Source organism: Gossypium raimondii, chromosome 10, assembly GCF_025698545.1.
Source record: "Gossypium raimondii isolate GPD5lz chromosome 10, ASM2569854v1, whole genome shotgun sequence".
In the NCBI taxonomy this organism is placed as follows: Eukaryota; Viridiplantae; Streptophyta; class Magnoliopsida; order Malvales; family Malvaceae; genus Gossypium; species Gossypium raimondii.
In genome coordinates, this window is record NC_068574.1 from 45,855,559 (window position 1) to 45,871,616 (window position 16,058).

General features: G+C 33.7%; 1 protein-coding gene across 1 annotated transcript; it reads right to left on the minus strand.

Annotated features, from left to right (window-relative positions):
- Positions 1-5,140: 5,140 nt before the first annotated feature.
- LOC105774964 (probable pectinesterase/pectinesterase inhibitor 21) lies at positions 5,141-7,346 on the minus strand. Its single transcript, XM_012597526.2, has 2 exons — positions 6,223-7,346; positions 5,141-6,130 (listed from the first exon to the last, which is right to left on the minus strand). The coding sequence occupies exons 1-2, from the start codon at positions 7,205-7,207 to the stop codon at positions 5,430-5,432; spliced, it is 1,686 nt and encodes a 561-aa protein (XP_012452980.1). The 5' UTR covers positions 7,208-7,346; the 3' UTR covers positions 5,141-5,429.
- Positions 7,347-16,058: the final 8,712 nt, after the last annotated feature.

Consider the following 16,058-nt stretch of genomic DNA (forward strand, 5'->3'; position numbering starts at 1 on the left):
TTCATTAAAACATTTATGAAATTCTCAATTTTGCAATGAAAATGTCACTTTAGCTTAAATAACAATATCAATTCAACTCATCATCCCCTTTTTCGTCATTTTTCACTTCAAATATGAACTTACTATTTCATTACCTTTCCACACCCGTTTCCTATGCATATCAAACAAGACATAAACATATCATTCAACCATAGTAGCAAGCTAGTGCATTTAAACATAATTCTTTTTGGAACTAACCACATGATAAACCATTTCACTAGAGATTACATAATTTAAACCTTACCACCCAGTCATGATCACAAGCATATTTCCATTTAGGCACTTACCATTTCAATGCATAACTTATAAGTTTAACGTGACATAATCTAGCCACAACTTGGCCAAAGCCTAAGCATGTACATCAAATATGTTAACCAAATAAACATATAGTATAAGCATTATAAGCATGGATGAACACAACATTTATTCATATATCAAACTTACCAACATATGTTAATTCATAAACCATTCATGACATTACTTCATGCCAAATCATATTCCAAAGATACCATATACACATACTATGAAACTTTATTTTCCCACACGAGCTTAAACCATGACAAATAATGCGCAAATATAAGCATCATTTCTATTTCATCGTCTATCAATTATAATCGACCAAATGACCAATTATACACAAATCATTCATATATTTCCCAATTTTCCTCCTCCTCCTCTCCATTCCACATCCTTAATGTGTATAACACACTTAAACAACATTAACTATAATTTCACTATTCACTCACACGTATATTCAAAGCTGTTTAACCGAGTCAGAGTCACTAAATTATTCTTATTTGGAGCTACAAAGCTCCAAATTAAGATCCATTAATTTTTCCTGAAACTAGACTCACATATATTCTTACCATACAATTTTTAGAATTTTTGGTTCAGCCAAATAGTACAGTTTATTCTTTAAAGTTTCCCCTGTTTCGTTGTCTGACAGTTCCGACCACTCTCCACTAAAAATGAATTATCTCATTGTACAGAATTCAGATGATGTTTCTATTTGTTTACTTTGAAAATAGGCTTATTAAGGATTCTAAGCATATAAATTATAACTCATAATTATTTTTTTAAAATTTTTAATTATTTTCCAAAAATAGAACAAGGGATTCTTAAATCAATACGACCCTGCCTCACTAAAATTCAAATATCTCAAATTATAAAACCCTTTTGCTTGCTTTGTTTCTTTTATGTAAAAATAGACTCATTAGTATTTCATTTCATATATTATTCACTCTCTAATTCAATTTCCAAAATTTTGGTGATTTTTCAAATTCACATTATCATTCATTGTCCAAAACTATTTTGTTGCTAATTCTACTTTTTCATAATTTCACTTTTTTACTTTTAATCACTATTCAATTCAAAATTCACTTTTCCATTTTCAAGTCAATATTCAATTCAATTCCACACATATATTCATTATTCAATTACACTTAATTGTTACATGATCTCATGTATTTTCACTTAGTCAATTTCCCGATGAACACTTCGGAATAATAACAGATACACGGTGGATCAGCACAGAGCACCACCCTTAGAGTCAATGATACTCGGTGGAATCAGCACATAGCAACCACCTTTATAATCAATGGTGCCCGGTGGAATTAGCACATAGCAACCACCTTTATAATCAATGGTACCCGGTGGAATTAGCACATAGCAACCACCGTTACAATCAATGATACTCGGTACACGTAGTAGCCTGCACATAGTACTACACACGTGACCATTACTATCACTTTCACATAGTGGCCAGCACACAGTCTGTGCCACACATGTGATCATTACTGTCACTTCAATCATATATTTTCTATTCCGGAGGTTCAACCGGGAAATTTCTCACTTTTTCTCACTTTTCTTTTTCACTAATCAAAATCAATTTCTTGTCTTTCTTGAATTATAATAATACATTTAACTTATTTAACACTCACATTTATCAAAACAGTCCTTGGCAAAATTTCAATTTTTCCCCTAAACTTTTGCATATTTACACTTTTTCCCCAAAGCTTGGAAATTAAACTTCATCCCTTATTCTTATGTTTTATGACATGCTGAACATTTTTCCCTTCTATGGAAACATCAAATTCCCACTCTAACACTTACTTATGAACATTAGGTATTTTTACCGATTATGTCGTTTTACTCGTTTTCACTTAAAATTGCTTAGCAAAAATTGTTTAACATAATTTCTAGCTTTATAACCTACTATAAAACATCAAAATAAACACATTTCACCTATGGGTATTTTTCCAAATATAAACCCTAGGTTAAATTATTGCTAGAATAAGCTAAATCAAGTTACCGGGACTCCAAAAATGTAAAGAACATTAAAAACGGGGCTTGGAATCACTTACTATGGAGCTTGGAAGCTTGAAAACCTTAACTATGGCTTCTCCCCTTGTAAAATTCGGCCATGGGGTTGAAGATGATTAAATTTTGGCCTATTTTGTCTTTTTAATTCATTTTAATTACCAAATTACCAAAATGCCCTTAACTTAAAAATATCCTATTTCACTTATCTCATGTCCATTTTTGTCCACCAACTTAACCAATGGTCTAATTACCATATAAGGACATCCAATTTAAAATTTCATAACAATTGGACACCTCTAACATGTAAAACTCAACTTTTGCACTTTTTACAATTTAGTTCTTTTGACTAAATTGAGTGCCCAAACGTCGAAATTTTCGAACAAAATTTTCACGAAATCATTTTGTGAAATCGTAGACCATAAAAATATAATAAAAATATTTTTTTTTCTCGTCGAATTTGTGGTCCCGAAACCACTGTTTCGACTAAGCCCAAAATCGAGCTGTTACAAGGTCTTTCTTGGTGAGTAAACTACATTGTTAAGGAGTTGAATTCCTATACGATGGCCCTTAAGGACAACAACCATTGGACTTCTAACACCATATCACAACCTTTTAAGGGTAACACCAGAAAATCAGTGGCACATGATATGCCCTGGGCCACCCAAGGAACTGTTTGGAAACTGCCATTAGTTGTTAAATAACCACCATCAGTAATGGTAACTCTGAGTTGATCCATCTGTTTCACAGGTCATGAAAGTTGTTTGACCAATTTGGCACTGATGAAATTGTGTGCTGCCTTAATCAACTAAGATGATCACTAGAGTGGAACCAATGTGTGCTGCAATACGCATTGTGTGGAGGCCTTGAGAGCCTTGGATTGCATGCAAAGACAGTGTAGAGGACTCGGCCACTTCTTCTTCCTAAGGAGTATCTTCTAGTGGTATGAGCATTTTTGGAAATCCTCACCTTCACCATCATAAGGAGGGTCCAACAACATTTAGTAGAGTTGGGTCCTTAAATAACGACCAATGTGTTGACTGCTTATATTAGGATTTTATATATAAACTAATAAGTGCATTATTCAATAGTAATTTTGTATTAATATGACCAGTTTATGTTAATTAACTGTTCAATATTAATATCGTCTCAAACTTGTCAAAACCCAACACTTACAAATTTGCTCATATTTCACCAAAATAGGCTCTTCAAAAGTCGAGAAAAAAAATCGTAAAAAATATAAGACTTGAGCCAACTATGTAAGGTGTTGGCGTAGACAAGGTCTATCCCAACCTTTTTAAGGTTGGCATATCCCAACTCTTTAAAAGTGGGTATATGAATGCTTTATTCTAACCTTTTTTGGGTCGCCTATTTCCTCCTATCCCCACCTTTTTTAAAGGTTGGCCTTCACTAGGTATTTGCCAACCCTTCAATAAAAGTCGACCTATGTTGGATTATGCTTACGTTTTTTCAAAAGCGTCGCGGCACCTATGCCAACTGTATTAAAAACGACATTTTCGGAAGTGTCAGGATGACCTATGCCAACCTTTTTTGCGTCGTCCTAAGTAAAAAAAAGTGTCGCGGTAGACCTGTTTTGTTGTAGTGATTTTGAAAGATATATAACCTAATAAATAATGAAAAAATAAATAAAAATTGATAAAAATTTTGAATAAAAATAGAAAAATTATTTGATACAAGTGTTATAGGCTCCACAAGCAGGTCAAGGGTTTGACAAGTGTATTATAATGTATAGTAAAAAATAAAAAAATTAATTACATAAATAAATGTGACGCTTGTCACGCTCTAAACCCGCTTATAAAGTCTAAAAACTCTACTAGCAAGTGTATCAAATAATTACCCATTCTAATAATTTAATTATAGATAATAAAAATTTGATTTAAATACTAAATTTAATTATTTAAGTAGATTGTTTTTACTAATTGATTATTCAAATTTATTTTTTTGCATTATATTATTTAAGATAGTTAAATATATAATAATTATTTATAAAGTTATTTGAAAACAATGACAAAATCTAATGAATATAGAAATTACGAAATTTATAAAATACTTCTTTTAAAAATATGATATTTCATTTTAAAATTTTTATGTTAAAATTAAAATTCAAAATAGATAATAATATATATAATATAAATAAATATTTAAGTTAAACCAAATGGAGAAATTGTTTAATTAATTTTATTTAAATAATATTTATCCAAAATTTAAAATTATTATTATCTAAATAAATATTTAAGATAATATAAATATATAAAAATTATTTTTAAGTTATTTGAAAATAATGATAAAATAGATAAATTATGTAATTTAAAAAAGTGAGAACTACTTTTTAAAAGTTTTTATGTTAAAATTTAAAATTTAAATAGATAATAAATATTTAAGTTAAATCAAATAGATAAATATCTAATTAGTTTTTATTTAAATAAATATTTATCTAAATACAAAAAAAAAACAAACATAGATACATGGGTTGTTGCCAATTTTAAGAAATCACTAACAACATTATCAAATTAGTACAATTTTACGTATGATATATTGCATCCACAAACTATTATATTAATTCAATATGAAAATAAATATATATTCATTTATTTAAATATATACAATTAAATTAAAATCAAAATTAATCTATATATATGAACTACAATTTAAATTTCATGTATATATTACACCAAATTGTAATTTACGCATCAAATTACCAATTGAAACAAAGTTACTATATAAATTTAATATTTATTCCATAATAATGAAGTGATATAAAATAACGTGGCATCTGGGTACATATCTTACACTTGTAATTCCTTTATTTCTTCACTAAAACTTGTACGATAAAAATTAAATATACTAAATAGGTGACAATTTGTAATTTGTATGATGAGTTACAGACATTACTTTCACTGTTAATTTTTGAAAGATGCAGTGAAAGCTTTATTTTTCAAAATAAATCAATATAAAAGTTTGGATGCCTGTGACTCCAAAAGAAACTTACAGGTTGGCATGAAGTAAAAGTCCCTAAGTATAAGACTAAAAGGTCATATGTTTGATAGTTTCTACAATCCAGGCATCATGCCAGGAGTGTAGGGCACCCCAGACCTGGAGATCCATTCATCAACGTGTAAGAAATCGTGAGGTGTGTACAACTTGGCATGTTCTTCGTTGAAAGTCTTGAGACCTCTCCATTTAACTCTCTTGGACGTATCGGCACCAGGTCCCCTGTTGTTAAACTCCGAATACACCAAAGTGTCAAGAGCGAAGCTGCCGTTCCACGGCAACCAACCCTCGGGGGCAATGATGTCGTCGATATGAGATTGCATGATGATGGTCCTGGAGAACTCCTTCCATGGCCGACCAAGGTACGCCTTGTTCTTGTTTTTCACTGACATGTATTTTGGCTCACCAGTGAAGGTGCAGTTGTGGATGACCATGCCGGTGACCTCACGACGTTCGGACCTTCCTTGAGCAGTGACGATGCATTTTTGGTTAGACATCGGCTTCCTCACGATGATTCTGCAGTTTTGTAAGACCGCAGCCGCGTCGCCGAAGATGAAGTCAATGGTTCCACTTATGATGCATTCCCTATAAAACTGGCGATGGCTGTGGACGTAAAGGGTGTCTTGGTAGCCAGCAATCTTGCAGTGGTAGAAGATGGATTGATCGCTTTGGACTCGAAGTGCGACGGCTTGGTGCTTCTTGGCTCCAGCAGTGTTGAGGATTCCAATGTTCTTGGCCATGAATTTTTCACCAATAACAGCTGCAAGCAAGGATTCAAAAGCAAATTGAAGAAAATGAAAGCCTGAACAAAATAGGAATAGGATATCAAAGTGTTATATATAGAGTACTTGCCAACTGTTGCAGTCCTGAAGGTGTTAACTCCATCAACGTAGTTCAATTTACCGGTGATGATGGTTTTTTCTGGGCCATCTCCGATGAACACGACGTTTTTCATCTCCTTGGTGATGATAACTTGCTCTTTATAGACGCCTTTTTTAATGTAAATAACAAATGGAGTGGAACCACGCTTAGGGATTTCTTTCAATGCATCGTTGATGGTTCCATATTTGCCACTCTTATCCTTGGCAACAACAACATTCGGTTTAAGGTCGAATTTTGAACTATTTTCAAGGAGCTTCCGTTGGGTTGAGCTGACCCATGAAGGGAATCCACTTTGATCATGAGATAAGAGCCTGCGTACGACGCCTTGAGTGGCACCTGAAAGGTGGAGTTTCTTGAGAGATAAATCCAACTCAGAAACCATGGCCAAAGCATTGCTACTAAGCTCCTGAGCAGTCTTCAAAAGTGCCCTCATTTTTTCCCCGCTTTCACCTCTTGTTTTAATGAATCCATCCAAGCAAGTTTGCTGGTATGTGATGGAACCAGCCAACCAAATCTTGAGGTTTTCCACGTATTCCTCGTATTTGTCCACATCGAATTCCCCCATTTGTTTGAAAGAGTTGTTAAGATCATCAATGGCGTACCCCATGAGCTCATGGCAATTCTCAAGAGCCTGCTTAGCCCTTGGGCGGCCCTTCACCAACTCCTTCAAGGTCGTAGAGTTGGCGATTACCGTTTCAATCTCGGTCATGGCAGCTTGGAAACCCATCCTAATAAGCTCCTTGGGATCAGTGGTGTTGGCATTTGAGAGACTATTCTCACATGCATGTTGGTAATCAGTGGGTTGGCAAAGCTCTTTGATTGCCTTGCTCGCACTCTTTACTTCGCCCGAATCACCATCGCTCTTCCCACTTTGGGTGACACCAACCGTCACCGCTACCACCACCGCAACCAGCAGAACGGAACAAATACTGATAACTGCAATGTTGTTCGCCATGCTCAAGCAGATAATCTCACGCTGGCTACTATTAAAAAAGAAAAAGAAAAAGAAAAAGAAGAAAAACCCTTTACGTAAACCAAGATTTACGTAAATGAAAAAACTTAAACTGAGCGGCTGGGGCACTTTTTGGGGTTGCCCCTTGGGCTCTAGTTTTGAATAACCTCTCCTCCAATGGAGTTTTTATACAAAAGGAGGAAAAGAAGGGAAGTTTTGAACATGAACCATTAAGTAAATAGCTAATTTCTGTTAAGAAACTGAAGGATGGAGAGAGGTTGTATTATAATTATATTATCTTCAAAGAGTTATGGTGTTTTACCTTCTTTCCTACTAAAATCTAGGGCTTCGCTAGGAATATGGTGACCATTGTCTGAAATAGTTCGTGAGGGTTATGTTTGCATCCAATTTTAAGCCTTTTGCTAAAGGATCTAAAACTCGGTTTAACGCTTACAAAATAACCGACTTCTAATATTAGTATTTTCTTTTTAACTTCTTTCTCTTTCTTTAATCCGCATTAATTAAACTACAAATTATAATACAGTTATGTTTAAAAATAATATAAAAAATAATAATACATAATATTAAAACTAATAATAAAATTCATAAAGAAAATTTCAGACCAATTACAAAGCATTAAAATAATGTTACTATGAGTCAAACCAAAATTATTATGAATGAAAAGATACCATCACATACCATGCCAAAACTAATTTTCTAATTAAAATAAAATAATCATTTAATATTAACAATGAGTTGTTGTATTCTTAGTTTATCACAATAAAATGGTTATTTTATTTTTAGTTAATGATAATATAAAATTTATTATTTATTTCTTCACCAATTAGTAAAAATAATTTTGACACGTCACACTTTTACACATCAATAATTTTTTATTGCTTGGGAAGAATAATAGTGTTTCATTGTTACAAATATGGATTATTGAAAACAAAAACACATGTATTAGGATATTTCCTTTTGAACTCCACAATATTCTATTATTTATTTGATATGGTTAAAGGAAATTCTTCAAAAGAACATGAATTATGAGAGTGAATGATTGATCATGAATTACTTAATAGGAGAAATCACTTTATGGATATCTTTACTTGAATAAAATAATTAAAATTACGCTTAGTCAACTGGAATGTGGTAATTTTGGCTTGACCTATAGTAACTTTCGCTTGACATGTACTATTAATAATTGGTCCAAAAATTTCTTCATCTACAAACACATATACAATAGGTACGAATTAAAATAAAAATATAGTTTTAGTTGTGAGTAAAAGGAAATTTAAATAGCTAAATACATCAGATTAAAAATATTAAATGCTCATGGCATTGTTATTTTTATTGAGTTGATATCGAGTTAATTTGTGACACTAACTCAACCAGTGACACTATTGATATATACAACCATCGTGGGAGAAACAATTTGTGTAGTAACATTGAAATGTATAAAAATATATATATTTTTTAATATGAGTCGTCATGCATTTATTAGAAACAATCAAAAAATAAAGCAACTTAGGGGACTCCACCTATTGAAACGTGACACACCTCATGAAGCAAGAAAAGTAGCAAAAAGAACCAAACAAATAAAGAAAAGAAAACAAACAAAAGCCAGAAACAACTGTAGAAACCCATTCATCTTCGACAGCTGCAAACGCATGACCAGAAATGCTTTAACGCCATATTAATTTGCTATCGATCGACAATCATGGTTGAAGTCGTACCAAGAACTGCTAGTAAGGAATTAGATCTAGCAAGCATCCATTGTGCCCATAACTCTATAACAAAATCAGACCCTCCTCCACCTATCTCTGTCCACCGCCGCCAGAACTGAAGATGGTCCTTCCTCCACCCGACAAACATCCCTTTTTCGAAGAAAACCTTCATGGGCCATCAGGTGAGCCACCATAATACCCCCTCTTTTAATATGTTCTGTGGATTACATTGCTTAGGGATGAGAAGAATGTTGGTGTCATTAATTTCAATAAGGGATGCACCATCATTAAGTACATGTAAACAAAAACCACATACATACTTACCCACTATATGGCAAAATTTCTGATAAAACAAAGCTAGCATACCATCACTACCTACTACCTTAGCAGGCGCCATCCCCCGAACTACTTACAGAACCTCCGTCGCAATGAATTCAGATTGCAAATAAGTTTTCATGTCGTTAGTAACATGAACCGAGATACAAGATAACAACCTGCTCATATCCCTTAGACCTTGAGTTGTAAATTGATCAGTAAAGTACTGGCAAGCCACTCTTTTAATCTCCCCTCCCCCTCAACCAAACTCCAATTAGTACCCTCAATTCGGATGGTAACATTAACTCGTAGTCATTGCGTAACAAACTTATGGAAGAACACAGTGTTACGGTCACCATGCTGCAACCATGTAGCTCGGGTTCTCTGTTCCCAATACCTTTCAGCCTTATCAATCTCAAGGTTAAGATGCATCTTAGCTAGCACCATCTCTTTAAGTAGATCATTCTTTGGAACCTCTTCAACAAGAGCATAAAGGCATTCCTAAAGCTGACGAACATTCAATTTCGATAAGCCCTAAACTCTCTTGGCCCAATCCATCAAACCGTCACCCATCGAGCAAATGCGCACAGGAATAGAGCCCACCGATTCCTCTTAAAGATGCTTAACCTCAGCCTCACAAGACTCTTTCAACAACCAAGAAGCCTCAAACCGAAAGGTCCTAGCCCTATGCCTCTGCATATATGTAAAATACGTATCAAGCAACAGCGAGCAATGGTCAGAGATGGAATACACACAATGGGTGAGTTTATAGTTTGGAAATAAGTCTCTCCATGCCAACTGAGCCACCCCCTATTAAGTTGCTTTGGGATATTATTTTGTGGGTATTTACCCTTCTCTCATGTATACCAATGCCCAACATACCTTAGATCAAAGAGCTCAACATCCTGGAGCATAGAGCGGAAATCATCCATAAGCCTTTCATCCCTGAGCCGCCCTTCCTACTTTTCATGAGAAAATAGAATTTTATTGAAATCCCCCAAAACTATTCAAGGGTAATCAACATTAGTAGCTAATTGTCGCAAAAGATCCCACGACTAATAATGCCTACTGGAACGACAAAAATGTGTAAGTGTATACAATCGCAATAAGTAATAAAGTGACAAGTAAATGTCGAGTTATCGTACCCACAGGGACTATAAAAAGGAATATTTATGAAATTAATGTTAAAACACTTCGGTGATGGAAAATATTTTGGTTTAAAGATGATTAAAAACTAAGGGTTAAAAACTAAGTAAAAAAAAATTAAAAATAAAAAGGTTCTAATGCACGATTTCAAATAAGGTTTAATCAAGATGGCATAATTGTGTTGGATTAATTACATTCATTTAACTTAGAATTATTAAACTTATGTTTATACTACTACGAACAAATTCACGGCAACTCGGTAATTTGCTAACTACTGCTCATACATACTTATTAAATTAATCAATCTCTTGAACATTTTTCAATGTCAATCCAAGCAATTAATCAATCTTCACAAGCATATAAAAGATCAAGTGAGGTAACAGAGTATTTCTACCTTGAAACAGTTTAATCACAATAATCTTGCAAGTTATGCAAGGCATATGTATCCCCAAATACAATGCTAAATTAACTTCAGCTACCTTAGAAGAATAAACATGCACTGATTAAGTATTGTGTCATTTACAATTTCAATACCATTTAATAATTAATTCATTAGTTATCTAACAATTAATATTGCAAGAATAACTTAGGCATGATTTCACTTAATCAAGCATCTTACCGAGGCCTATAACAACACAAACACAATTTCAATAATTCAAGTAGGCAAAATATAATCAACCCAACACGGATTAAATTCAAGCTAGATTGATTAAAATAACCATTTCAATAGCATAAATATTCATAAACATGTTTGTCAAAACAACAACGAAATTTAAAGAGGTAGGGAACAAGAAGCAAATCGGGTGTTTCTCCGTTCTTCGTTTTCCGTTGTCCTTGACTATCAAGGTGGCTTATGAACACTTTAATTGCTGCTCAACAATGGCTGATAAGGACCTCTTTCCCAAGAGAAGAAATCGACACTTGAACAAAAGGGAAAATGGGAAGGAAAAGTTGAGAGAAAGTGAGAGAGGAGAAGAGAGAATGAGAGTGTGAGGGATGAGTTGAATGATCAGCAAGGGGTGGCCACACACATGGCAAAGTTGAGAGATTCAACTTTGCTAAAAATAGCCTGGGGCAAATCCCTAAAGCCATATTTTTTGGAGGGGTTTGAATGGAAGGTTGAAAGTTCTTCAAGGGCTTCTTTGCAAGCTTATTTAGTCAACTAAAATGCTAATTTGGGTCAGCATATGGACAGTTCTAGGCAGCCCAATTGGTGGCTAGCTCGGTTCACTAGATTCGGTTCAACAAATGCGGTTCAACTGGACCATTGTTTTCCATAATTAATTAATAATAATTTATTTAGCCCAAATTAAATTGGAAATAAATTAAAATTAATTATATTATAAATTAACACACATTTTTGGACCATCTTAGGCTAGAAATAAATTTGCCTCAATGCTTCAAATTGTTTCTCGATTTTATTCTTCGAGCATTATCCACCGAGCCAATTCTCGCCCTTTATGTGAATCTGTCAAAAATAGTCAAAATTAATCAAAATTAACTATAAAATTAATTAAAATTCATCATGTTCATATTTTTAACATAATTTAATTATTTTATAATAATTAATTATTTTTCTACAAGAATTTAACCCAAATAACATGATTTTAAATTAAAAAGGGCATAAAAACACATAAATTTTCGTGTTTCCACACCCCCAAACTTAATTCATTGCTCGTCCCTAGTAATGCAAAAATTTGAAAAGAAGTTTCTTGGAAACACTTTTTGAAAAACTCATTCAGAACAACATTCTTCCCGAAATCAAGAAATCAATATACTTATGCTCAAAAACAAGAAATTTGATAATTATGCTACTCAAGTATATATATCGTTCAAATTAATCTCAACAATTACTACAATAGCAAAATTAGACTAAATGCTTATTAATAAAGACATGTTAATCCCCACCAATTTGATTTTAATCCTTTATTCAAAATTAAACTGCAATCATTAAGCTTAACTGATGTCTTCATATGTTGAACAGAGCAATTTCTCTCCACTAATGTAGGTAACATTTGAACTTTGACTCAATAGGTCTGTAACAAGGTTGTAACATGGCTGAGCTTAGGGGTAGGTAAAAGATAGATAATTTTAGGTTTAAAAAACCCTAGATTCAGCTTGTATCGGACCTTTCGAAATAATTACCTTCAATACATGAACTTTTCTTTCCTTTTCACATGCTCTTTAGTGTAATTTACTTCAAGTACATATGTTTTTTTTTTTCGAGTATTTTACTGCATGTACTACAATGTTTAGAGCATTTCATACTTCTTTACAACTCCCCCAAACTTATTTTCAAAGAATACTTTGAATAGTACTAAGTCTAGTGTTTGAGACATTTTAAAGATAATTAAGAAAAGTGATGGCTAACTTTGTAAGGGTTCAAAAAAAATTAGGCCATAAAGTCTCAAAGTTGGGTTTCAAAGGATAAAAATTTCATCATGGTTGGCTTGAAAGGCTCAAACGATCCAAACAACAGTTGCCTAAATCATTTTCAATGTTCCATGCTTCCTAAGATTTTGCCTGAAGAAACTACTAAGTCAATTCTAAAGACTTAAACTTTCATGCATGCCTAACTTTCCTAAAGAACTAAAATTTTATGGTATGATTTGCATGCTTTATTACAAATACATTTCATGTCATTATTAAGCTAACATAACAATTTATTGAAATAATCAAACTTTATTCATACTTAAATTTAGCATACTTAACAATACTCAAATTTATTGAACAAAAATATATCATATTCATAATTAAAAGAAAAGTTTTATTCTGAGTGGAAATAATTTCAATTTTTGGTCCCCCCAACTTAAAATGAACAATGTCCTCATTGTTTAAAGTGAATAGATACTATACACCAGGTAGGATTCCAGAAAAGATGAGGTGAGTCAATTTGACTGCTTAAGTACCAAGCTCTTCTTAGATCCAATCCTAGACATGTATATACCTATTGCCACACTTTAGACTTTACTACTTGTCCATATTTACTTTTGATTCCCATCTCTTATTTTATTGTGCAGAAATAAAAAATTCCTAATTAATCCTAATTCTAAGCTATGTTGATAAAAAATTAATATATAAATTATAAATAATATAATTATATATTAAAGTTTATCAAATTATTAATAGTGTTAAAAATATTTATTCCAGATGCTTTTTGAAAATATTCACAAAGAAAGACACCTAGTTTTTTATTATTTACGAAAAGAGCAATTAAATTTTAAAATAATTCAATTAAGTCCCTAGACTTAATGAAAATTTAAAATTGAGTTGCAAATTAAACTTGGATCAAAATTGACCCTTTTATTTGAAACTAAAAATTTATTTTTCCATTTAGGGGATAATTTCTTGGAAAATCATGTCAAAATAAATTCACAAGAAAGATTGGAGGGGTCATAAACGGTCTCGCTTAAGTTCCAATCTCCTAGACAGAATTTATTTAAACATACTTTACCCAAAAATACACCCTAAATCATTTATTCAAAAAGAAAAATGAAAAATTAAGTATCCGATAAAATGAACGAGATTTTATCTCGTTCAATTTTATCTCCTCAATAATGTTTCAGTCGCTGAGCATTAACTCGAAAATTACCTCCCTTACCTTGGAGTTCAACAAGCCTGTATGGATAGACTTGGTGAATCGTAAATGGACCGGACCAACGTGATTTTAGGTTACCTGGAAAGAACTTCAATCTGGAATTGAACAACAAGACTTGCTGACTTGCTTGAAATTCTCGAACTTGAATGTGGTTGTCATGCCATTTCTTGAGTCTTTCTTTAAGTACTTTGACATTTTCATGTGAGAAAATTCGGAACTCTTCTAACTAATTGAGTTGGAACATCCGTTTCTCTTTTGCCAGCTTAAGATCCAAATTAAGCAGTTGAAGAGCCCAGTAAGTTTTGTGCTCTAACTTCAATTGTAGATGGCAGGCTTTCCCAAAGACCAACCTATAGGGTGACATCCCTAAAGGTGTCTTGTATGCTGTTCTGTAAGCCCATAAAGCATCATCTAATCTTGTAGACCAATCTTGTCAGTTCGGGCAGACTACCTTCTCAAGTATGCCTTTTATCTCCTTATTTGCCAGTTCAGCTTGCCCATTTATCTACAGATGGTAAGCTGTTGCAACCTTGTGTTTCACTCTGTGCTTGTCTAATAACCATTTTAACCACTTGTTCACAAAGTGGGATCCTTCATCACTGATGATAGCTCTTGGGGTTCCAAACCTTGTGAACACATGCTTCTGCAGAAACTTCATCACAACCTTAGCATCGTTTGTTGGATATGCCTCAGCCTCGACCCACTTAGACACATAGTCTACTGCTACTAGTATGTACTTATGACCGCAAGATGGAGGAAAAGGACCAAGAAAGTCAATACCCCATACATCGAACAACTCTACCTCAATGATGTTTTTTTGAGGCATCTCATTTCTGTTGGTGACATTTCCAACCCTTTGACATCGATCACAGCTCTTCACGTAAGCATATGCATCCTTGAATAGTTTTGGCCAAAAGAATCCGGCTTGATAATGAGGTCGCGCTTGAAGAAAATCAGAGACATGGATGGCATTGGTCGTCGAAAGTGCTTGATAATGAGGTCGCGCTCGGAGTCTTCTGTTTTTTCGAAGCGGGGACGATGACCTTAGATTTTCCTCTAGTGTTTGTCATGATGCCTGGAAAAAATCAAATAGCCCAATTTTAGACAAGCAATAACATAACCAACACGAATTAAGCAAATAGATAAGCCGATAAAGAACTGTACAAATAAAAATACATTGACAAAAACTCTCTCATGCTGAACATAAAATCCCAAAAAGACTGAAACTTAAATTTACGCCTAAACGATATGCAACTAAGATTAATCATGCAAAAACCATATACTGAAGCTACTATGGTTCAACTAACCCAAAATAATAATAGAATTAATGAAGTAAAAATAATAAGAATAATAAAACACATAATAAGAATAATGATAAGCAGCAAATGAAGAACAATAAAAATAACAACAAACATAATAATATTGATAGAAAAGCTAGTGCAAAAAAAATAATAGGAAAAGTAATAATACTAAGAAAATATAATAAAAGTAAAAAAATAATAAAAATTGAAATAGTAGGAAAACAAAATAAGGAATAAAAAATAAATAAAGAAAAAGGGTAAATGGGGAGAACCGATGAGGAACGGTGACCGGAGTGACTAGGAGTTGATGGGCACGGCGGTTGGTGCAAGGAACGGAGGGGGTGTTGCGTGGGGTGGTGGCTGTTCAGTAAGGGGTGGCTTGGGGTTGTTTTGTCAAAGGAGAAAGGGAGAGGGGATTAGGTGGGAAAGAAAGAGTGGGTAAGGGAAAAGGGCGTGGGGACTGAAGACGATGGGGAGAGGTTGGTTGCGGTGGTTCGACGAGGGGGAAGGGTGGTTTGTTCGTGCGAAGGTGGTGGACGATAGAAACGGGGAAGGGAAAAAGGAAGGGAAGAGGGAAAAAGGAAAGGGATGGGGTGAATTGTGAGAAAAAGGGGCGTTCGGAGGTGGGTGCAGGGGTGAGGTGAGGTGGCCGGTCTGGTGAGGAGAGGGTTCGACAGCAGTTAGGGTTGTGGGGGTGGGAAAAATTTGGGGAAGAAGGAGACAAAACAAGAGTTTTAAAGGGACACAGTCATGTTTAGGCCCGTGTT

Bases quoted from the DNA above. Each gene is read 5' to 3' on its own strand.
- LOC105774964 (XM_012597526.2), bottom strand. From the start codon at position 7,207: ATGGCGAACAACATTGCAGTTATCAGTATTTGTTCCGTTCTGCTGGTT. The intron at 6,131-6,222 runs GCAAGTACTCTA...CCTTGCTTGCAG, and splicing joins CTTCAGGACTGCAACAGTTG to CTGTTATTGGTGAAAAATTC.